The 23,579-nt window shown below is 35.9% G+C and overlaps 1 protein-coding gene across 3 annotated transcripts in view; it reads left to right on the top strand.

Moving 5' to 3' along the window:
- PPP4R4 (protein phosphatase 4 regulatory subunit 4) overlaps positions 1–23,579 on the top strand; it is a 72,135-nt gene extending 48,556 nt beyond the window's left edge. For 2 of the 3 annotated variants that reach the window (XM_034418399.3, XM_087872635.1), the window contains 14 exons: positions 2,050–2,127; positions 3,415–3,498; positions 5,167–5,349; positions 7,417–7,522; positions 8,142–8,289; positions 10,239–10,383; positions 10,802–10,843; positions 10,929–11,003; positions 12,102–12,177; positions 12,973–13,053; positions 14,673–14,766; positions 16,137–16,204; positions 16,504–16,654; positions 23,383–23,579. In XM_034418399.3, coding sequence (XP_034274290.1) covers positions 2,050–2,127; positions 3,415–3,498; positions 5,167–5,349; positions 7,417–7,522; positions 8,142–8,289; positions 10,239–10,383; positions 10,802–10,843; positions 10,929–11,003; positions 12,102–12,177; positions 12,973–13,053; positions 14,673–14,766; positions 16,137–16,204; positions 16,504–16,654; positions 23,383–23,407 — 1,356 coding nt within the window. In that variant the 3' untranslated portion in view covers positions 23,408–23,579. The remainder of the gene's footprint in view (positions 1–2,049; positions 2,128–3,414; positions 3,499–5,166; positions 5,350–7,416; positions 7,523–8,141; positions 8,290–10,238; positions 10,384–10,801; positions 10,844–10,928; positions 11,004–12,101; positions 12,178–12,972; positions 13,054–14,672; positions 14,767–16,136; positions 16,205–16,503; positions 16,655–23,382) is intronic. The other variant, XM_060687334.2, reaches the window with a different exon arrangement.

Genomic DNA, 23,579 nt, shown 5'->3' with positions numbered 1-23,579 from the left:
AGATTGAGAATGGCAATGGTTCCACTTTCTATAACAATCCCTTACTGCAACTCTGATTTCTTTTCAAAAAGCCATTAATACAAGAGTTATTTCATGGAACATTTGGAAGCTGAAGTTGTCCAATGATGCCCTAGCATTGTCAGACCTGTATTATGATCATTGTTTGTTATTTGGATTCTTCTTTTTGGATTATGCTGGTGTTTTAATTGTCTGTTTTTAATATTTTTAATTAATATAAACTGCCCTCAGTGGTATGTAAATAAAAAAGTAACTATCAGCACCTTGAATAACATTTTTCAAAGTCAATGCAGCATCCATAATATGTATCATACTGCTAAACTGACTTTCTGAACCAACTGCAGTTTCCAGATAATCTTCAGGGGCAGTCCCAGGTAGAGTGCATTGCAGTGATCCAATGTAGAGGTAGAAGAATGTAGAAGAATACGAATTACAAAATTTTCTCTTTTTTAATCTCTTATTGTTTGTAATATATACTTTATTCCAGTGCTTTCAAGCCCGTATTCTGTAATAATACTTTAGCCCCTTGATTAATTTGTTAAAGGTTTATAACTCTGAATAAGCATACCTACAGCCATATAATAAATTCTGTTAATTTCACCTAATGATAAAATAGAGTCTCCATATTTTATTGATATCAGACCATTTTAACTGAATTTTCTGAAAGGGCTTTACTAGCCCATTTACCTGTGTATAAAAATTAGGTTTTTTTTTCATTGTATTATGGTAATTGAAAATATATCTTTAGGAGAATCCTTAGCACTCCACCCACTATCCTCTCAATGTATATCAATTGTCTATTGGCTTACTTATACACAGGGCCGGATTTAGATGAAAAGAGGCCCTAGGCTATTCCACTTATGAGGCCCTTTCACCTATAGTGAAAGTGTAATTTTAATTTTGCTAACAATTTGAATGTAGGCCCCTCTTGATCTTGAGGCCCCCTCTTGATCTTGAGGCCCTAGGCTGAAGCCTAGTTAGCCTATAGGAAAATCCGGCCCTGCTTATACAGTACCTGTGAAGAAAATAGCCCCTTGGGAAGATTTAATCACACTTCCCCTGTCAATAAAATTGCAGAACTGCAGTTTGCTGACTTCAGAAACCTGTCCAGAATTTTTACTACCTTTCACCCTCTGAGAAAGAATTAGCCTATTGATGACAACATACTCCAGATATATCCCCACAGTTCACTTAAGTTTTAAATTGTATAGGAGGTCATATTGGACTCAAAATGTTGCAGAACCTCGGTTTTACTACTGAAAAGTATCTACTAAAAATAAATAAAACCATATAGATCAATCCAACATGATGATATGGACATTAATGTTGAAAACTGTTAAAATGTCTAGGCGAGTTAGCAGAATTTCATTTATACAATTCTCCTGTCAAGCATTTTGATAAGTTAGTGCAGTAATTGATCTGAAATGGGTGTAAGTATGTCAGTCTTGTTGCTTACTTAAACACTTTACCCAGTGAAGAAAGGTTTGTTATTATACAATAGCATAATACAAAATGCCTTCTTTAATAATTTTTCCGCAGACTACTACCTTCAAGACGGATAAGACTGTTCTTTCTCTTAATGAACTTTTGGACTCCTAGAAAACATGGATAATGTTCATTTTTTCTCTATTTTGTCAATATCAGAAGACAGAATAATACTTAATACACCTGGGATTTATAATCTGATTAACTGTGTTTTACATTAGTAGGAAGTACATGGCAAAATGTATGCAAAATTTCTTTTTCAAAATATGTTTGGATTATATAAACTAGCAAACTATTTCTAAGAGTTTATTGTCATAGCACACAGTTGCTAGTATGTTCCTTTTTCTATGTTTATATCAACATAATATTACATTGCAAATAGTAAGGAAAGGACATGACCTCAATAGCCTTAAAGTATGGGTATTGGCATTTTAGGTTTTGTCTATGCCTTAGTTTCCTGTTTAAGGTACTATTCAAACTTTGTTTTAAAACATAAAACATAGGTTAAAAGGACTAATATCTGTATATTGTCTTGTAATTTTCCAGGTTGCCAAGCTTTTAAATACTGATGTGTATATAATACATAAAGAAATGATAGCCCTGTTGCAGGATGAATCAGTAGAGGTAATGACCTATTTGTTGTTTATATTTGATAATTCACAATTATTCCAAGTTATATTTATTAAAGGAAGAAATTCTTGATGTCTCAAAACGTAGGATGAATCATAGCTGTTTGTCTCATGATCCTAGACATAAAGGACAGAGAATGATGTCACTGTAAAGTCATCTGAAAGTGATAAGGGGTAACTAATGTCTAAAGTTGAATTTGCAAAAGAAATCACTCTTCAAAGGCATATGTAACATTTTGATCTCATTCCAGTTTGCTATGTCTTAGGTTGAATTAGTCTGATTAGTGCTAAGTAAGATTCCCTTTAGTCTGATAGGTTCAGTTTTGCTGCAGAAATCATATTGTTAAATGAGAATGTATGGGGTGAGAGAATAGAAGACAAAGTTATGCAAGGAAGGCATAAGGTATTCAGACTAGGAAATGGACTGGGAATATTCTGACTAGGAAAACAAAAGGGAAGTAATCTCTAATATTTTTTAAATGCTGGAAAGCAGAACAACTATATTAAGAGTACTATAGTATTTCCTCTTAAACTTATCTTCTCTGATGAATATTGCAGAAGTGTGGCTTAAATCAGAAAAGGATTAGATGAAGCGCTGAATAGATAAGTCACTCTGTGTGTTTATGCAACTAGGTTTCATGGAAGATTCTCCCCCAGTTTTAAGTGGGAATATATGATAAATAAGGACTCTTGACTAGTGGTGATTGGTAAGCTGATCCAATAGTTGAAACTGTATGCCACTGCTGCGAGGCATTTTAGAGGTGAACTGACACCTAAATTCATATGATAGTACATGAACCATCTCCATCGCTTCCTGGTATTTTACAGATAAGAATGGGTATTTCTGCAGCAATGGATGGTTCCAAATACCCTTTGTCAGCCCTGTTATGGAAGCAGACCAGGCCAAGAAATAGGCTCCATGGAAGACTAAGAAATAATTTTGTTTCAATTGGCTATAGTACCATGTTTGTGTTTCCCCTCCTCCCTTTTTTATATTCATGTAATCTAGGAGAGTGTCTGTCTGAGTTGTTTTCATGGTCCTCTTCTGTCATTTGGACTAAAGCAATAGTTTCCTTTTTATTGCTTTGTTAACTGATCTACTCTTTCTCCATCAAATTCATACTCTTTGCTATCTGCACCCTGCTTCTTCATACGACATTAACATTGCCTTATGCAGGCTGTTAGATCAGGATACTTTCCTCTGTCTGCAGTTCTGCACTCAAAACAGCTAGCTAGGTAGATAAGTTTTGGAAATGTAAGTAATATATTGTCTTTTAATTAGGTGATAGATGCATTAATAAATCACCTTCCTGAAATTCTTGAACTTCTGTCTACTGGAGGAGAAAACAGTGGATCAGAGAACAAGGTAAAGTAGATGAGTCTGCCAGCAGAATCATATTTTAAACAACAAGAATGTCCACTATTTATTTATTAAAATTATATGTCACCCATCTTGCCAAGGCGACTTTAGATGATTTACAATCAATCAGGAAAAATACCAATATAAAATATCAAAACAAATGTTTATAGACATCAAATTAGAATTAAAATTAACCAAAATGGTGAGGAAGCATGGAAGACATGCTCAAGGTAGGGGTGGGCTTTTATCTAATCCTATTTTATAATCTTAGTTTTATTTAAGCACTATCATTTTTCTTACCTTGAAAGCACCTGAAAGTTGTTACTATTCTGCTTTCATTTGTGAAGCTGTGATTAGGTTAATGTAGAGGGAGAGTAAACAGTGAGTACCCTATTTTCAATGTTGTGGGGAAAGCTTTGATAGTCTGTATGTCTCCCAGGACAGGTAATATCCTTGGGGGATTAGAGAAAACAAAATATAATTTAGAGCAATTAACGTGGGAAGGGATAGAAATAAACAAGTGTCAGAAGAAGTAATCCCAAATGCTAGTAGTTTTTTTATTGGTACTCCCTTGATAATTATAAATAAATGAATGATGAACTAAAAAAAGCTATACAGCAATATCTGAATGGACTAGTTCCTGAGGTTTTGAGGCTCTGGCATTCTCCTGCATGTTACAGATAGTAATAGCGACTGGAAACCCCAGTTTACAGTTTAGGATTAGTAACTCACATATTAGTTAAATCAGATGGGGGGCCTTCTATCAGGTCCGCCTGATACGCCAGTTGTGCCCCTTTCTGGATCGGGACTCCCTACGCACGGTCACTTAGGCACTCGTCACCTCTCGTCTGGACTATTGTAACGCTCTCTACATGGGGCTCCCCTTGGGGTGCACCCGGAGGCTCCAACTGGTGCAGAATGCGGCCGCGCGGGGGATTATGGGAGTGATGGGGCGCTCCCATGTGACTCCTCTCCTGCGTGAGCTACATTGGCTCCCGGTGGACTTCCGGGTGCGTTTCAAGGTGTTGGTGATCACCTTTAAAGCGCTCCATGGCTTAGGGCCGGGGTATCTACGGGACCGCCTCCTGCCACCAATTGCTTCCCACCGGCCAGTTCGCTCCCACAGAGAGGGCCTCCTCAGGGTGCCGTCGGCCAGGCAATGTCGGCTGGCGACCCCCAGGGGGAGAGCCTTCTCTGTGGTAGCACCCACCCTCTGGAACAATCTACCCCCAGAGATACGAGTGATCCCAGACCTCCAGACTTTTCGTTGGGCTCTCAAAACCTATTTTTTTCAGTTAGCCGGGCTGTCCTGATTTTATGATTGGTTTTAATAATTTTGATATGGCCTTTAATTGGAATGTTTTAAATTAATGGGCCAAATTTATTTAATTATTTTAAATTTATTTTAACTTTTGCATATAAAATGTTTTATTTTTTGGCTGTTCACCGCCCTGAGTCCAAAAGGAGAAGGGCGGTATAGAAATTTGAATAAAGATAAAGATAAAGATGTAAGTTTCAAAGATAATTTGAAAACTTTGATACAAAATTCAGTGATGTGGATATTGGAGTAGTTGAGAACTTGTATTACAACCATGTTGTATTTTGGTGATTCTGATTTAATATGTGTGATATATCTTAGGCTAACTATACCTAAAAATGTTTTTCCCCTTTCAGCTTTTAAATTTTCCAGAGTTAATTCCAGCACTAACAAGAGCTGAACAGAGGGCAGCAACCTCTTTAAAATGGAGGACACATGAGAAGCTACTACAAAAGTATGCCTGCTTGCCTCATGTCATCTCAAGTGATCAGATTTATTACCGCTTTTTGCACAGAATGCTGACAATCATTATGACAAATGTGAGTTCTCAATGATCCTTCTCTCTCTATTTCTTTCTAAAATATATGACATTGGCTTAAAACATTTTCCAAGAGATTAAAATATATACATTGCTACTGAAATAAATCTAAGTTGTGACGAATACATTAGCATCACACAAACAAGAACTCTTTAGTTTAATTTTATTTTTAATGAAAAGCCAGTGTTGTTTAAATTGAATACCTGTAGCCTGTTTTGCTTTGCATGTTTTCCATCTGATGCTTCCAAATAAGTCAGGATTGCAAATTCCAAAACTGAAACTTAAATATGAAAAACAATATGAACCCTTATACATTCTAACCATATTTGTATGTAGAATTGGATTTCTTTACTTGAGACAAAAAAGAATTTTAGGAGGTTGTCCTGTTTTTTCTGGACAATAGGTATCCCCATTTCCAAGTTTAGAAACCTGAAAAATCATAGAAAAAAACAATACTTCAGTTGAAAAAATATTTATGTGACTTCTGTATCGGTTGGCTTCTGATTGCAATTCAAGATGCTCACTGTCACCTTTAAAGGCCTTTATAGTTCAGGACCTGGATATCTATGGGACCACCTTCTTCTAATAAATCTGCCCACTTGGTTAAGATTAAGTAGAGTAGGGTTTCTTCATGTTCCCTGTCTCAGGGACTGTCAGTTGTGGGTTTTGCAGAAGCACACTTGCTTTATTGCTCCCCCTTGTCATTTGGCATTTCTTCTTTATGGTCTCTTCCTTTTTAATATTCAGATGGTTTATTAAGGCAGCTGTTCAAGTAGGTCCCGGGGTCTGAAATGTTTGTTTGTCACTCTAGCAGTGGAATTTTTTTTAAAAATTTGATTTATATGCCGCCCTTCTCCGGAGACTCAGGGTGGCTTACAATGGGTTAAGCAATAGCCTTCATACTTTTGTATATTTATACAAAGTCAGCTTATTGCCCCCACAATCCGGGTCCTCATTTTACCTACCTTAGAAAGGATGGAAGGCTGAGTCAACCTTGATCCTGGTGAGATTTGAACTTGCAGTAATTGCAGGCAGCTGGTGTTAATAACAGTGCTTTAGTCTGCTGCGCCACCAGGGCTCCTCCTTCTAATTTCTAATCAATTGCATTTTATTCCCATGATTATATATATGCAATTTTATTGATTATATTTAGTATGATCTGTATTTTAGCTTCATTTTTATCCCAAATTATGAAGGGGAAATATGCACTTACAGACAATTCTGCTTGCCATAGTGTATAAACCCAGTTAAATAAATTATAAGAAAGCAAGTGAATTTCTGCCCTGAAACTTAATAGACGCTTCTTATTGAGCTTGAATATGTTTATTTTTAACTACTGAAAAATCCAATTGATTTTACAAAATTAAATATAAAAATGTCAGTTGTTCCATGTATATAGAATATTATCTAAACTCTAATAATTGTCTAGGGTGGCAAAAAAAAAAAAACCATTTCAAATTTGCATCTAAATATACCGATTTAAAAAGAAGAATATGTACATCTCCTTTTACTGCATGCTGCATATTCCAGATTCACAAACTCACATACAGTACATTTGCTTATCTACAAATAATGTCATTGCAATAACAAATAAAATATACTGACTTTTGCATATGTATAATGTGTTCCCCCCATCACTACCCCATAACCTGTTTTAGATGTTCATTAGCAGAATAAAAACATACTTGTTTTTCCCTCTCATGGGATTATTTTCCTGAAATAATTTCAGGAAAAATTAAGTGATCTTAGAATGTGTTTGCTGGTGAAAGATACAAAGCAAGCACCAAAAGATAATATATTCAATAAAAACTAGACTAGCTGTCAAATGATTTGTTAATTAATAGTCTGGCTTCATACCACTTTTGAAAAAATACAAGTTCATACTTCAAATTTTGAAGATGACCAGCCTTAAACTGAATTTATCTCGACCTCACTTCTGCAACATTTTATTGATGCTTTATTATTTTGTCTTTTTACCTTCAATAATTATTTCCTCATAAATGAACAAATTGAATGTTTTATTACTTATATATATTGTAGAATGAAATATATTTTTCCTCTCTTGAAGAATGTCCTACCTGTCCAAAGAGCAGCTGCTCGAACACTGTGTATATACTTACGATATAATCGTAAGCAAGAACAGAGATATGAGGTCATCCAGAAATTGATCGAACGTAAGTCTTGAGGTCCTCTTTATCATGAGGAAGTTAGTGGAATATTAGTGAAAACCAAGGCTACTGTGTATAAGAGGGGAAGGCTGTTGTGGATGAGAGAGGAAGGCCCCCATTTTTACCATAGAATAGATGTTTTCCACGATAAAGATTTCAGCTGCATTAGCTTCAAATATTTGTATGCAAGTTTACCATGACAACTCATATTCAGGTGCTTCACAATAATCTTTAAAAAGTTTATATGATGCAGCACCATTTCCAGTACGCCAATAAAAATGTCACATTTAAATACAAATGTTTAACAGCTGTTCTGTAGGGTAGAGAGCATAGGCAGAAAGCAATTGGAATGCTAATGTGGGGAGCTGCTTCCGTAGTAGTGCCCTACCAAGAGATAGCCATCCTGTATGACTTCTGGTGGACTTTTCTGCTTCTTAGCTGTACAATTTAGAGCATTATAAAAGTTATCTAAAGCATATTTTATAATTACTCTAATGAGCTGGTAAAACACTATTACATTATATTTGAGAATATTAACAAGCATTTTGGGATAGTTAAGTACTGGATTTCTGTTCATTTCTTTATCAAAATAATAACCTATCAGTGGTAATTTTTTTTTCTCCAGAACTGGGCCAAGGAAAAAGCTATTGGAACAGATTACGTTTTTTAGATACCTGTGAATTCATCATAGAACTCTTTTCCAAATCATTTTTCTGTGAATACTTCTTTCTTCCTGTGCTTGAACTTACACATGATCCAGTAGCAAATGTGAGGTACTGTACAAGTTATACTAAATTAATAAAACTTGGATTTATTCAGATTGCTTTGTATTGCCATTTAATGCAGATTGCCCTCATTTCTGGAATAGAATTCATATATTAAAACTCTGAAGATTTGTATCTTATTCTTATATATATATATTAATATTTTAATATATATTTAATTTCCAAATTTGGTGCCTTTGTCAGCATGAAGAAGAAACTGAGCTGGAACAGGACTAAAGAAGAAGTTTATAGAGAGATGAATGGATTTATTTTTAGTAATGTTAATTGGAAAGCATTATAAAGCTATCCAAACTTTCCTTCATTAATTTTTTTAATGTTAAGAAAACAGAGGAAGCTATGAGAAAATATGAGAATTGAAAGATAAAGACAATGATATCTAAATTACCCATAAAATGTTGGGTTTGTGGCAGAGCAATTATACAACTAGAAATCTTTTGTAACAGTTTCCATGAAATTCTCTGGAATAAAATAAAAACATTGTAATTAACAAAAGTATTGGGACAAGAGCAAAACTTGTTATTGCACAGTAGCCTTAGGTTTTTGAGTACAAATCTTAAATTTCTTCAGTTGACAAGAATGCCTGTGATTTGAAAGAGGAAAAAGCTTCATTTAGAGACACATATAGTTAGTATCCTAGGAAGTCTGCTATGGAAACAGAAGGCTGAACTAAATATGCAAATGATACCACTTTGTTATATTAAAATAAAACAGATTTAGAAGAATCATTATGAAAGTCAAAGAGGAAACTGAAGGCTGTAGAAACTGATCAATAATTCAGTGGTCAAGAAATTAGGTCCAGCAAGCTTTGTAGGGTGGTGAGAGCACAAAGCATGAAGAAGTCAAAGCAGTGTTAAATGCCATAGTTAGTGAATTCATGACTGGTAGTAAAGAAGCAAAGATGGTAGATAGAATTGTTTTCTTGAGCTCAAGAAGAGATAATGATAAAGTGTGTGCTGGAGAACTACAGGAAGGTGGTGATGGAGACAAATTCAGGGTGAAGATATTTCTGTGATAACAAAAATCAAAATGGTTAAAGCAGTGTTTTTTCTAATGGTAATATTTGTCTATGAAAGCTGGACATTGATGAAGAGCAAATTAAAAAATATGAACAGATTTGAATTACAGGTTTGGAGAGTATCATGAGCAGTAAGAAAAGTTAATCAATCCTGATAAAATAGGTTGTTCCATTGAGGCAGAGGTCTGCAAGCAGAAACTCAAATATTTGGAGCATGTGTTGAAAATGATTGATAACTGGGGAAAAAGATTATTCTGTTTGGCAGTTAAAATCATACTTGACGTAAGAGTACATTTGTCTTCTATAATAGGAAAATGTCTTCATCCTAAAGGAATCTGCCCATCCCTAGTTCATTTGGTCCATCCAGCTGGGCGACTTTGAGGCAATCATACTCTCAGCCCAATTCATGTCACAGAGTTGTTTTGAGGAAAATAGGAGAAGGAAGGGGTAGATATGTTTGCCCCCTTATTTATAAAAATAGTAAAGGTGGAATAAAAAAATATAAAATAAAAGTATTTTTTAAAAAAAATCTCTAAAATGTTTAGACATATAAATATTGTACAATAAATGGTAGAAAAATGAAAATCTGATTTGCATAACCTTCCCTAAAGGTCCATGAAGGAAACAGACAACAGTATGAAGAATTTCTATACATAACAGAATCTGGACAATTCCATAGATAATATGAAGCCAACATGAACAAATGATCTCTTTCAGATAATAAGATAATTCCTAGTTATCAATCCTGTCTATTTTAGCAACTACCATTTTTTACTGGGCTTTAACTCTTCTTTTAAGGCTTTAGAGCCTTTATTTACTTCAATATTATTTATCACTTCACAGTTTGCATGGTTCTAGGTTTTTTTTAACCTAGTATATATCTTCAATTACAAAAAATATATAAACATTATTTCCCTTATAGAATGAAGCTTTGTTATTTATTACCAAAAGTGAAGTCAACTCTCAAGGTTCCCACAGACAAACATTTACTGCAGCAGCTAGAAATGAGTGTAAGAAAACTTCTATGTGAGGAAAAAGATAAAGACGTCTTGAACATTGTTAAAAAAGTATGTGAGGTTCTTTTGTTCATTCAGTATTTTTCTTATATTTTTATAATAATTCTTAAGATTTTTGAATTCTGTTCATGCTGAGATAAATCAAATATAATGATCTTACTGTAAATGTATAGAAGTGTATAGATATAATGAACTTGTGCTATAGCTGAGATGGCTCCTTTGGATCATATATAGTTCAAACTTGTGCATTTATAATTAGAAGACTCTTATATTATGTTCAGTAAACTTCTACTGAAAGAATGTTACAGGCTTCTAATAGGTAGGCATCCCAGTTCCCAAGTTAGCCTAATATCTTATCCTCTGGATGAGCCCATGTCCTTTCTAAAATTGCTAGTAGGAAATCCAAGCCATTTGAGATTCTTTTAAAACAGTTATGGCAGACCTATAATAATACTATTTTTTTTAATAGATGGTACTAGAACTTGACAGAATGGATACCTCTTTAGATGCCGTAAGTATAAACTAAAATTATAGCAGTAATAATATGCTGAAACCTCCAGCATGATTGCTGATCCTCTGGTTTCACATTTGAACAGTTTCAGAAGAGGTTTTATGAAAATGACCTATTGGATCAGCAGAAAGAAAGAGAGGAACAACTTCTTTTGGAAATGGTATGTTTATTGCATGAGAAAGGTGTTACTTGACTATCATACAAATTACCAGTGAAATTTTAAGGTTTACAATTATTTTTTATGAACATACATTAAAAACGCTCTTAAAAATCTTACACATTTATCTGATTCTTGAGGGAAAATGTATCCATGTAGATGTGGGGAAATGTTGGTGCAAAAAGACATTGAATGTTGGATGTAGCTTGCCTTGAACAGACAGATTTCAGATTGCTGTGAAGAGAAAATGCATTAGGAAGTACATCACCAAATGTTTGATACTAATAATAACTGATATGAGGTGTTAATAACACTTCACGTAATATCATCTCAATAATCCTAAAATGTAGTCAACATTATTCTCAAGTTATGAATGAAATCATAGTGGCTTGCCTAAGAGCAACATCAATTCATAGTCAGCTCTGGCATAGAACATTTCACTGTCTACTGTGGAGCCACAAAAAAATCCTCATCCCATGATATTTTGCTTCCAGAGTCAGATGATCAGATGCCAGTTTCTGCCTTCATATATTTCTTCATTTCATCCTTCAGTGAAATTAATTTACTTTGCTATTTAGGACGACTTGCTTTTTTCATGATAGGCATGATTTTAATAATCAGAAAATTGCAAAGTATAATTACACTGTCTATTTTAACAACTCTAGATATTATGCCATGTATCAAATTGAGTCCTTTTAGGTCTAAATCAAGGTTACTTTGGAGAAATTATTGGTCTCCACAAGTAGAACATCTACTCAGAGAAACAATTGGTTCTTCCCAATCTGGGTGCTCTCCTAGAATTTTACAACTGTGTCTTCTTTTTCAGAGAGAAAGCAACTAAACAATGTGATAGCATCAGAGGAGAGCTTATTTATATATTTATGGCTTTATTTTTAGGGGAGGTTGGCAGCTTCTGCACCAATATATATGGTACTATGAACAAACAATTCTTTTATCATTGATAACATAAAGCATTTCAGGCTGTTTCTTGAACCTAGGCAGATCAAAAAAACATGCTAGCATAAAAGCTGCAGCCTATTAATCCAGATTTTATTTTTCCATTTTTCCATTAACACTTTTATTACACTGTTTCCCTACTAGGAACAATTAGAAAAAGAGAAACAGCAAAATGAGAGCAGGTCTGCAAATATGAGTGATAAAATTTATGAAAAGAAGCGTAAGTGGCTGTGATTTTTGTTGGTTTGTTTCCTCGTCATAGGAGTGTGTACTTTTATAGATTGACCCTTAGCATATTTGAAGTAGGAACTGCAAACTTACAATATGGAAAAGACCCAATTCTTATTTTCTAGGAAAAGTTTCAACAAAAACTTTAACTTTTATCAAGAAACAAAACATAAAAATACATAATAAAAATAACAGTGCTTTAAAAATGAGTTAAAAGTTACAACAGAAAAGAAATAAAATATAACATTACATTATTTATATTAAGTATATTTTACTTTTGCACACTGGCACCTTGAAGCCATCATTAACAATGGGAGAAAGTTGAAAAAAATCACTCCAAGAAGTAAAAGAAAGAGAAATATGAGGCTAATTCCTTCTGTTTTGCATTATGATTGTCCTAAAGCCAGCATTAAAAGTACTTGTTTCTAGGTTTGCTCTACCAGCAAGCTGACCATGCCACTCTTAAGTGTAGAAACAAACAATATTGAGCTTATTTCATGCATCAGCTCTATGGATTAACTCTTCAGTTGAAAGACTTGATTGCTGATTGTTCTGATAAAGAACTTAACTTAAGCACTAAACATTGTATTAAATGATGGCCTATTTTTCTGCAGTATCTGTAAAAAAAGCATGTTACATTTTGGTGAGGCTCAAAATACGCAAATGTATCACTTGCTGATATAAGTGATAATTAATGCTTGTATTATTTGATGAATTGTGTTTAATTTAAAATAGTAGGAATATTAGTTTTGTTCTTGTACGGTGCATATAATAACTTTTGTTTTAGGTAGAGACAGTAAAACATCATCAACTTTAGCCAAAACTATCCCAATGTCTGTTCCTGGAAATCCTTCAGGCGCTTCAGCAAGTAAGAAACAAATATCTTCTGCACAATTTTTAAAAATCCAATCTATTTTGCAAAGAACATAAGGGAATAGGTAGAAAAACATCACAGTATATTGTCTCAGATGATCTGTGAAAGGCATTAAAGATATACCTGCACTGGAAATACACTTAAAAATTCAGGAACATATTCAGAAATGTATCTGCCTTGAAAGTAGCCCACATTGAACTATAAGCACAGCCAAACATTGGGAGATGACCACACGAAATGTTGTATGAAATGTTGTATTATGTCATAAAATGCTTGATGTTGATTTTTTTGTTATAAAATGTTCCATAAATTTGCCAAACTTCAATTTCATGTGAATCATGGATCCTGAATTTTGGATGCATTTTGTAAATTAGCCCATTTGAGCCCTAATGTCTCCAGCTGGAAAGATAATATTGAGTTTCTAGCAGTCATTGAGTAATTGAATGTTTAAAAATCTTCAAAATAGTTATCTATAAGAGAGTGCTTTTATCTACTTTTTATATGGAAGTTATTGCAGGAGAAACTTAAAAATAAGGTGAATGGAGTGAGAATATATTGCATAAAAAGCATGTTATAGTAAAAGTAGAGATATGGCCAAAATTTACTGGGGGATAAACAAATGTGGGCTGATAAGAAAAGTGAGTGACCAGTATGAAAAACACAATTGAGGTGTTTTGGTAATACAGAGAGAACAAATGGGGGTGAATTGTAAACAAATCTGTGGGGGAAACAATGAATAAGCCAGGACAAAGGAGATGACTAAGAATATTTTATTAGGCAAGAGTTGATGAGATCCTCAAAAAGAAAGAATTGAAAAGTTTAAAAGAACAAAAGTCAGCATAAGAAAATGGTGGAAGTAAGGATGATTTGCAAAGATAGGAAGTTATTGAAAGTTATGGATATTGAAAAAAAGATATAGATATATGAACTAGATTCAGTTTTTTCTTATCTCATACTTCCATTTTCCCTCTTCTGATTTGAACTCTTTTTCTGCACTCTATATAATACCTCTAAAAAGAGTAAATGATGGGGTATGTATATGTGTATGTATGTGGATGAATGTACTACTGTATTTAGAAATCTACTGATTTCAAGCTAATTTTTTTTTGGGGGGGGGTCTCTCCAGGTAGTACTGATCTCATTTTTGGTCCAGGTTTTGCAGATACTTTTCTCCTTCTTTTCTATCTTTAATTTCTTTCCTTTACTATTTTAATTCGTTGTATGTATTTTTCTTAAGCTTGTTTACCGTGAAAGGGGGAATTGTATGATGGAAATGTATATATTTTCCACCTTTTTCCAGGAGCTCAAGATAGTAAAGATAGCACAGTATAATAATGTAAATAATGGGACTTCAAATTCTGACAATCACTTCCTGTATGGTTAACTTGTATTCAATGAAATTAGATCACATGTCTTGTCAGAATTCCATAAATTAATAACTGGACCTTTATGTTCAGTGAAGATAATGGTTTTTGGAACATAACCATGGCTTCCAAAAAAACTCATACACCACATATTCATATCTATTAGCATTACTCATTGGCAGATTATGGATTGCACTTGCAGTTATATATTTGCTAAGAAAGAGCTATATTCATTATTTTTTATTTTAGGCAAAGAAGTAAAAAAGTCTAAATTGGTTCGAAGTCAGTCTTTCAGTAGTCAAGCTCTGCAGTCAAAATATGGCAACATTGACAAATGCCCCAGGTATATAATATTTTGTTTTCTGTAATGTTAGGTTCATAACTGTAATATACAAGTTACACTGTAGCTGCTCATTATGGAAGTGTAACGTTTGGTTTGCCAGTTCAAACGTACAGTTCTTTTGGTGAAGGAAGGGCTGAAAAAATTTGTTCTTTGAGTGATGTGCTATACTTTAAAAATTAAGTGGATAAAAAATCCACTTAAAAGCTAGCAAACAGATGTTTCTGAAGGCAGAAAAGCTAACATGTGGAGGGGAGGGGAACTCCTGTGACAGGCCCGAAAAGGAGCTCAGATCTTGAAGTTTCAGTTTTCCTTACTCTAGCCCAGTGCAGCAGTTCCTTCCTGCACACAGACAGAAGGAGAACCACCATGCTGGGCCAGAGAAAGAAGCTTGGATCCTGAAGATCTAAGCTTCCTTTCCCCAGCCCAGTTCAGTGGTTGCCTTCCATGAAGGAAGCGGGGAGGAACTCCTGTGATGGGTTGTCATGTGATTACTATTTACAACTTTCTCTACTGGCCTTCCCAGAAAAAATCAATGGGGAAACTGGCAGGAAAGGTTTTAAGCTATTGTTGCCTTCCAAAGGATTTCCCCCTTCCCTCCATTCATTCATTTCCTGGGCTGCAGAATACTGCAGAAATAAAGCTTGGATTGAGGGAGGGGAACTCCTGCATTGAGCTGGAGAAACATAGGCCAGGCATTCTTTTTTATGCACAGTGGGGCGCTCCCTGCCCACTTTTGGCAGGCAGCTATTTCACTCCGTCTGCTCAACAATCCATGAGGTCATTTATGATTACAACTGGGAGAACCAGGATTGCAGTTGTTAAGCAAAAAGGTTATGACCACAACTTATAACCAAAATTCCAGGTGTAATTGTAATGATAAATTGAGGACTATTACTATATAATTAGATTGTGATTGAGCTGAAGGAGTGCACACATCTATGTCTTTGAGGAAAGTCCTCTGTAAATTAAGGAACACTTTAACATGTTGGCTATTATTTAAAGCATTCTCAATTTTAGGGGCCAGGATGCTTGAAATATGTTTTTTTCCACACAGGTCAATGGTCCTACTGTGTTAATTATTTAAGGCATTACAATGTTTACCCGTGTCAGTAAATGCCTGAATAATTCCCGGGCAAGGCAGGGACTTATTTGTGGAAGGTTACAAATTTTCTTTCTCACTAGTTGCTTATATTTCTGATTTATATTGTGAACTTGAGGTTTGTTCCCTCTTTAACTTTATTCCTTATCATTTTACCATGTTGTGTAACATTGTGAATTGTCTTGAAATCTCTGAAATGAAAAATTAGAAAAAAACTTAATAACAATAAGTAAACATAACATTCCTATTATATATATTTTTGTTCCTTCAGCAAAAGTTCTTCAGTAGGCTATACTTCTGTGTCAGGAGTAGCAAAGAATTCTATGTTTTCATTTACTGGTAAGAAAGTTGTGTTACTTTTCATTCGTTTGTTTATTTGTTTTTTTTTTTTTTTTATATTTCATGTTTCTTAACTGCTCATTTCCCTCAAAATAATAATTTATTACAATTCTTTTAGTGGCTTCATTTTGTTTTTAAAGAGTCTAATGCTCTTAGTTTTGCCCCAAATGCAAGAAATTATATAAGCCAGCATGCTTGCTTGATAATCAGTTCACACAACTAACAAAATTTGTAGCTCTGAAACAAATTAATTTAATTATAACCTGACTTTCTGAAATGTTATATATATATTCTTTCAGACGATTCCTTCCGAACTCGTCCTACCAATGTCAGTGGCACTGCTGCTTTTAACTCTACTTCCACCTTACCATCTTCTTCTCGTAACACAAATAACACAGTTGATCAAAAAAGCAATGGGAATAAAGAAAGCCATTCACGGAAGGTTAGCTTGTAAGTGATCAACTAAAATTAGTTCAGAATTAAAGATTACAATAAATGACTGATTTTTCATGTTCATTTAAGTTGTTTCTCCTACTCAGGATAAAAATGAATACTGTTTATGTCATCAGTCCCATAGCTATGTTGACATAATTATTTATGATTGTTTTAACCACTATTTTAGCAAAAACAGAGAAGTAGTAGTTACAGATTCATTCTAATTTATCAATAAGACTAGACAACCCTTGAATTAAGTTATGGTTTAACTCTTCTGATTTAGTATTTGGGAGGCTATGAGTGTTTTGGTAAGCTATTTCATCTCAAAAACAATGTTCCTGGCCCAAATATACTGTACAAAGAACTAGAATTCCTATGATAGTTCTGGTTAGTATGATGACTAAAATAATCATTATTATCAGGAATAGCTGCAGTCGAGTTATCACTGTATGTTAAGGCTGCTAGATGTGGGTAAGAGAAGTGTGGAATTAGTATTCTTTATCTCTGTGAATCACACATATGACTTTGAACTTGTACTGATCATCATTCTGGAATAATCTTAAATTGAGCCATGGATTCAAATGATGGTCTACAGAGGTACAAATTCATATGTATGAATGTATTGATAAATAAAGAGTTTACTGTAGGCACTGTTATTTTGCAATTGGATTCATCAGCCCCCTGTATTTTTTGATATTACAGGTAATCCTCAATTTACAACTGGTTATTTAACAACTGTTTGAAATTATAGTTGCCTCAGAAAGAATGCTTTATGGCCCATAAAACACTTCTGGCCATCATAAGACGTGGTGGCGCAGTGGTTAGAATGCTGTATTGTAGGCTAATTCTGCTGACTGTCAGGGGTTCAATCCTCACTGGCTCAAGGTTGACTCAGCCTTCCTTCCTTCCGAGGACCCACATTGTTGGGGACAATATGCTGACTCTGTAAACTGCTTAGAGAGGGCTATAAAGCACTGTGAAGTAGTATATCCACACAACAAACCAAGTATACTTGGTCTGTTGTGTGGATGTTTGGGTGGTTTAGGGGTGGGGAATTGTGGTGGGTGGGAATGTGTTTGGGGATTGTTATGTGTGTTGGATCTGGATGTTGGATGTTAAGTGAATTTCGTTGTATGGTATACTGTGTATACACGTACAATAAAGTTATTTATATATAAGCCTAAGTGCTATTGCTATAAAACATTGTGCTGCTCCCCCTGTGATCACATGACCGCATTTGTGGCATTTGGCAACCTGTTCACACTTAATGACCAATTTCCAAGTGCCCTGTGATCATGTGATTGCCATTTGCAATCATCTCTGCTAACTTTCTTGGAAAGTCAGTGGAGAAGCCAGCAGAGAAGTTTGCAAGCTGCTACCACCTGCCAGAGATCTCTCTCTTGTCTCTGGGGGCTGACTAAAAATTGCTGCCTGCTGAGTGGACCTCAGCTCCTCTGTTGGGCTGCAGAAATAGGGCTTTGATCACGAACATCTGAGCCATGTTTCTGAAGCCTGGAGGAGGTGGAGCTGTTTGCACATAGAAGAGCATTGTGAATACAGGTAGTCCTTGACTTGCGACCACAACTGAGCCCAAAATTTCTGTTGTTAAGTGAGACATTTGTTAAGTGAGTTTTGTCCCATTTTTCGACTTTTCTTGACATAGTTGTTAAGTGCATCACTGTAGTTGATAAGTCAGTAACCTGGTTGCTAAAGTGAATCTAACTTCCCGATTGACTTTGCTTGTTGGAAGATCGCAAAAGGTGATCACACCACCTTGGGACATAGCAAAGGTCATAAATATGAAGCAGTTGCCAAGCATCTGGCTTTTGATCACATGATCGTGGGGATGCTGCAAAGGTCGTAACTGTGAAAAACAGTCATAAGTCACATTTTTCAGTGCCTTTGTAACTTTGAATGGTCACTAAATGAACTGTTGTAAGTTGTGGACTACCTGTACTATTGTTTTGAAAACTAGAAAGATGTATGATTGCATCCCAGTTTATATTTCAATGGTGTTCAACTGGAAGATGTGGGAATTCCCAGGTACCTGAATCAATTTTCAGTTTACAGTAGGCCTGTAACTTTCTTTGGTACTGCATTGCTATTCATAGGAGTTCATCCAGAAAGTGGTTTTACCCACAGGAGACCTGCATTAGGGAGTTTTTGAAACAGAACATATTCATTCCCATTGCTAGCAAATAGACTGTGTTCGATGAGTCATACTCAAATAGACAGCAAACATGAATCACAAACATGGGGAATTACAAAAGAAGTATGTTCTGCTACTGTGGTACTGCATTTGGTTTTATTATCTTTTGTACATCTGCTCATTGTGAAGAGCTTTAGAGATTTTCTTTCAACATAATAACTTATATTCTTACACTCCTTCACAAAGCATTAAAATATATAGCTAGTCAGGCATTGGTATTCTTAAGATGAATAATTTTAATGTGGGTTGGGATAAGTAATACTTTACCACGTGGGCATATACTGCTAAAATATCTACTAATGTTCTAAATAACTCCTTTAATTTAACATTAGTACTCAGAAATAAATATTGTTAACAAGAACACGGGAAGCTTATTCACATTATTACTCATCAAATTAAGGTATGCAAGTTACAATGACAGGCAGGTATGATTGTTCTGGCAATATAATTTATGTTAAAGATACCTGTCTTTTAACATAATCTTTCTAACAGTTAAGCAACAGTAGCAGAAAAGAGAGCCAGTTTGGTCTAGGGGTTAAGGTACCAGGCTAGAAACTAGATTATGGGTTCTAGTCCCACGTTGCGCATGAAAGCCATCTGGATGATTTGAGGCCAGCCACTCTCTCAGCCCATGATGTCAGGCTCAGGTGAGAAGCCAATTTGGTCAATTCCTGTTGCAGGCAATGAATCAATACTCGGTTGATCTGAAAAAAGTGCACTTGTGGGAAAATGCCAGGAAGAGAGGAAAAAAGCAATGAAAGCAAAATATGGCTGAAAGCAACATAAAGAAAGGATCCATACAAAGTGAATAAAAATAAATATATATTTTTTCATTGTGCTAGGATCTAACAAACTAAATTAGACAAACCCCCCCCTCAAAAAACCCCGGTTGGGCATATATTACTAACTTTTTTTCTTTAAAATAAATGTCATGCCATCATTCATGTCATGTTTTTAAAACTTCTCCATTTTCAAAAGTAATTTAACACAGTTTGAAGGACTGGAATAGATACCTCAAGTATATGAATTAATAGTAGGTAGTCCTCGCTTATTGATGATCCATTCAGTTCAAAATTATAACAGAAACTGTAGTTATGACCATTCCTTGAAGTTCTGACTGCTGCAGTGCCTCTATTGTCATGTAATTAAAATTTGAATGCTTGGCAAACTGGCCTGCCTTTACAATGGTTGCAGTACTCGACAGTCACATTATCCCAAGGAGGTAAATCTGGCGAGGCCCAAAAGAAAGGCCTTCTCCGTGGTGGCTCCCTCCTTTTGAAACATCCTCCCCATGGAGATTACACTGGGTCCCACTTTGACACTCTTTCACAAGGCCCAGAAGACCTGGTTTTGTCAATGGGTCTGGGGAATCAAGAGTGAGATGGAGCCCATCAGGTAGCTTGTTTGGTGGCTTGTTGTCGCCATGAGGTGGGAGTGTTATTGTTCTTACTCTTTTTATATTGGGTTTTTAAATTTTTTTGTAAGCCACCTAGAGTCACTGAAAGTGAGTGGGTCTACATATAAATTCTTTAAATAAATAAATAAAAAATATTACCCTGCATGAACTGCCTCTGCTTCAACTCCCTCCACCTGCTTATCTTCCTCTACATTCCATCCTTTTTATCACCTTGTCTATCCCTGCCACCACTTCTACTGTCCCTAGCTGACTTTTCTTCCTCACAATATTGGCTTAGCATCTAGGTGCTGGGATGTGTGTGGTGAATATAGCTAGGTGGTGGAGCCCTGTCTTCTGAAGAGAGGTCTCTGAGCTTGGCCAATGGAGGAGGCAGGCCTGTGGTGCAGGTGGAGCATCATCATCATCTGCCACCAGTGGAGGGAGTGATAGCCTACATACTGTGGATAGTACAGGAGGATGGGATGGTGGCATGCTCCATCACCAGGCAAAGCAGCAGAGGCAAGTGGCTCCCTAGATGAAGGTGGCGATCAAATGGAAGGTGTCATTCAGGGTAGGGCAGAACTGGAAGCAGTAGAGGAACAAGGGCTTCCCAGAGATACAGTGCATGTTCTGCAGCTCACATTGGAGATGCTCCTGGAAAATCAGCTACAGGAAGCCCTCTAGGCACTGGAGCCACTCCAGCAGGAGGAAGGGCATGCCTGGCTGAGGCCACTGCTGGCCCTCACTGATCCATCCATCTATTTTCTCCTTTCCACACTGCCACCCTGTCTCCTCTACTAGCTCTGTCCAGCTACTTCTTCCCTGGCTGGGCCTAGCAAATTTCTTTTGGCAGATGAGGCATCGCCACCCTACCACACTTGCTGCTCATGTCCCTGAGTCCACCCCTCACCTAATGCCGGGATCATGGGCAAGTACTGGGAGGAAGAAGTTGGCAATTCAGCTGCTGGCATTGACAGTGGCAGGGATAGATGACAAGAGTGCAGAGTGCCCAAAAGGGCAGAAAAGGGAAGAGATGGGAGGAGTTGAATCAGTGACAGTTTGCCAGTGTAAAAATTTCTTAGCTCCTGTAACTGCACTGAATAATTTTCTAGTTGATTGTAGGCTTCATTGAGTCACAATCAACAAGGATCTTCAGTTTGATTGAGTCACAATCAATAAAGATTGTCCCATTTTCAGGCAGTGGAAAATACATCAAAATTGTCCTATAAGGACAGATATCATATTAAAAACAGATTCCAATGTGAAATCCTGAAGAGTCCTTGGCGCTCTTTGAGCTTGTTTGTTTGCTTATTTATTAAACATTATTAAATTTATTTGTTACCCATCTCGTATCCAATGACTCTGGGCGGATTTGCCTGTAGACATTTCATTACTCAACTAGATAACATCATTGATACAAGTTAATGTGGGATTTGTTCCCTGTTTAGTAAATACAAAAAGGCTAGGGAATTGCTGGAAGCTTGGCATTCAGACAAATCAACCAATAGATACATTGAAATAAACCATATTTATACACTACTCAAAAGAGACACACTACTCAAAAAGAGAAAATCAACGACTGCACCATTCAACCCTGAGCTATATATATTCTCTTCTATTGGAAGCAGTTTCCTTTGTTGTTCAAATTTATTTGTATATTTAATAAATGTATAAAGCTTTCCATCTGTCAAAGGAACTCAGGGCAGTGCACAAAAATAAAACTTATCATCCAAGATTTACAAATCCATTAAATAGAGGGAGCCCTAAATATATCATTTTTAATATATAAAACTCAACTCATGCCAGAAGTCCATTGATCTTCTAGTCCCAGTCCTTGTCAAAAAGCTGGTCTTTGCAGCCTTCTGAAAGGCCACTAGGGTTAGTGTTATCTGTAACTCAGGAGTAGGCTATTCCACAAGACAGGCAGCATGACAGAGAAGGCATGATTCCTAGGGCCCACTGAAAGACATTCTTCAATGGGATCTAATACCTGCCTACACAGTTGGATTTGGTGGGATGGACAGAAACCAGAGAGAAGCAGTCGTGCAAGTGACTTGGTTCCATGCCATTTGGAAATTTAAAGGTAACAATTAGCACCTTGAATTGTAGATGGAAGTCACTGTAACACATGTGGCAGCAATATTGCATGAGGATTCTGTAGTAAGACCAATATTGCATATGCTGTTGCTTTCTGGACCACTTGAAACTTCTGAATGCTTTTTAAGGACAGCCCATGTAGAGCATGCTGCAGTAGTTCAATCAGTAGATGACTAAGGTGTGATTGACCATGAAATGTCTTCTGATCCAAAAATGAGTACAAGCTATAATTGTATGAAGATTTCTTGGCCATGGCTGCCATCTGGTTTTCAGACAAGAACCACAAGTCTAAGAACTTCCTCACATTGGAGACCAACTTTGCATAGGTGAATGATACCCTATCCAAATTTAACAATGGAAATTCACTGGGGAGAGGGCAAGTGCCAAATCCACAGCCATTCAGTCTTTTTAAGCTTGAAGGTGATTCTTCCCTACCAAATGCACAAGTATCTGAGCACTGAGGATGCACCTCGGTAGCATCTCATGGAAGGCCCAGGGCAGTTGTAAAACTGCATATTGTCAGCGTACTAATACCCACATGCTTATGGATGACTTCACCCACTTTTCTGTGTTGATCACTATTAAAACAAATGAGTCTGATTAAAAAAAAATATTCTATAAGAAACGTCTTTTAATATGTATGTACATATGTATGTTTTCCAACATACATTTTAACAGTTTAAGATACGAGTATTTTGAGGTCTATATGCAGATTTTTTTTATTGCATAGTGATGGATGGACAATTTCCACAAAAAGAAAATCCACAGGGTGTGTGGGATGAGTGGGAAGGAAGCCAATGGAGTTGGATGGCACAATGGATGGGAAAGTGAGTGCGCCTTGAATCAAGACTGTTCTTTTTAAAAAGCATCTTATTATTGGATTTAGAAGAAATAATGTTGATTCTTTTTTATTTATAATATATGTGTTTAAGATCACAACAGTTTTGGAGCTGTAAATGATGACTGCAAGAACTTAGCAGTTCTGAACACTGTTAATTTATTCTGCTCTGTGTGATAAGAGTGTTTTTGTTTCCCCTCAAGGAAAAACAGAAAATCAAACTCCTAGAGCTGGTGAAAGAAAGCATGCACACCAAAGACCACTGGAGGCAATGTGGCTGAAGTCAGGATTGGATAAAGCTAGAGTACAACCTTGAATTTAAGGACCAGGAAGGAGGGATTGATTTGATACCATAATGTTAACATCTTCTGTCAGTTAAATAAATTCCTATGTTGTAAAA

The sequence above is a fragment of the Pantherophis guttatus genome, chromosome 1 (assembly GCF_059756535.1).
Source record: "Pantherophis guttatus breed Tessera chromosome 1, ASM5975653v1, whole genome shotgun sequence".
NCBI classification, from domain to species: domain Eukaryota; kingdom Metazoa; phylum Chordata; class Lepidosauria; order Squamata; family Colubridae; genus Pantherophis; species Pantherophis guttatus.
This window is presented reverse-complemented; position numbering and strand designations above follow the sequence as displayed.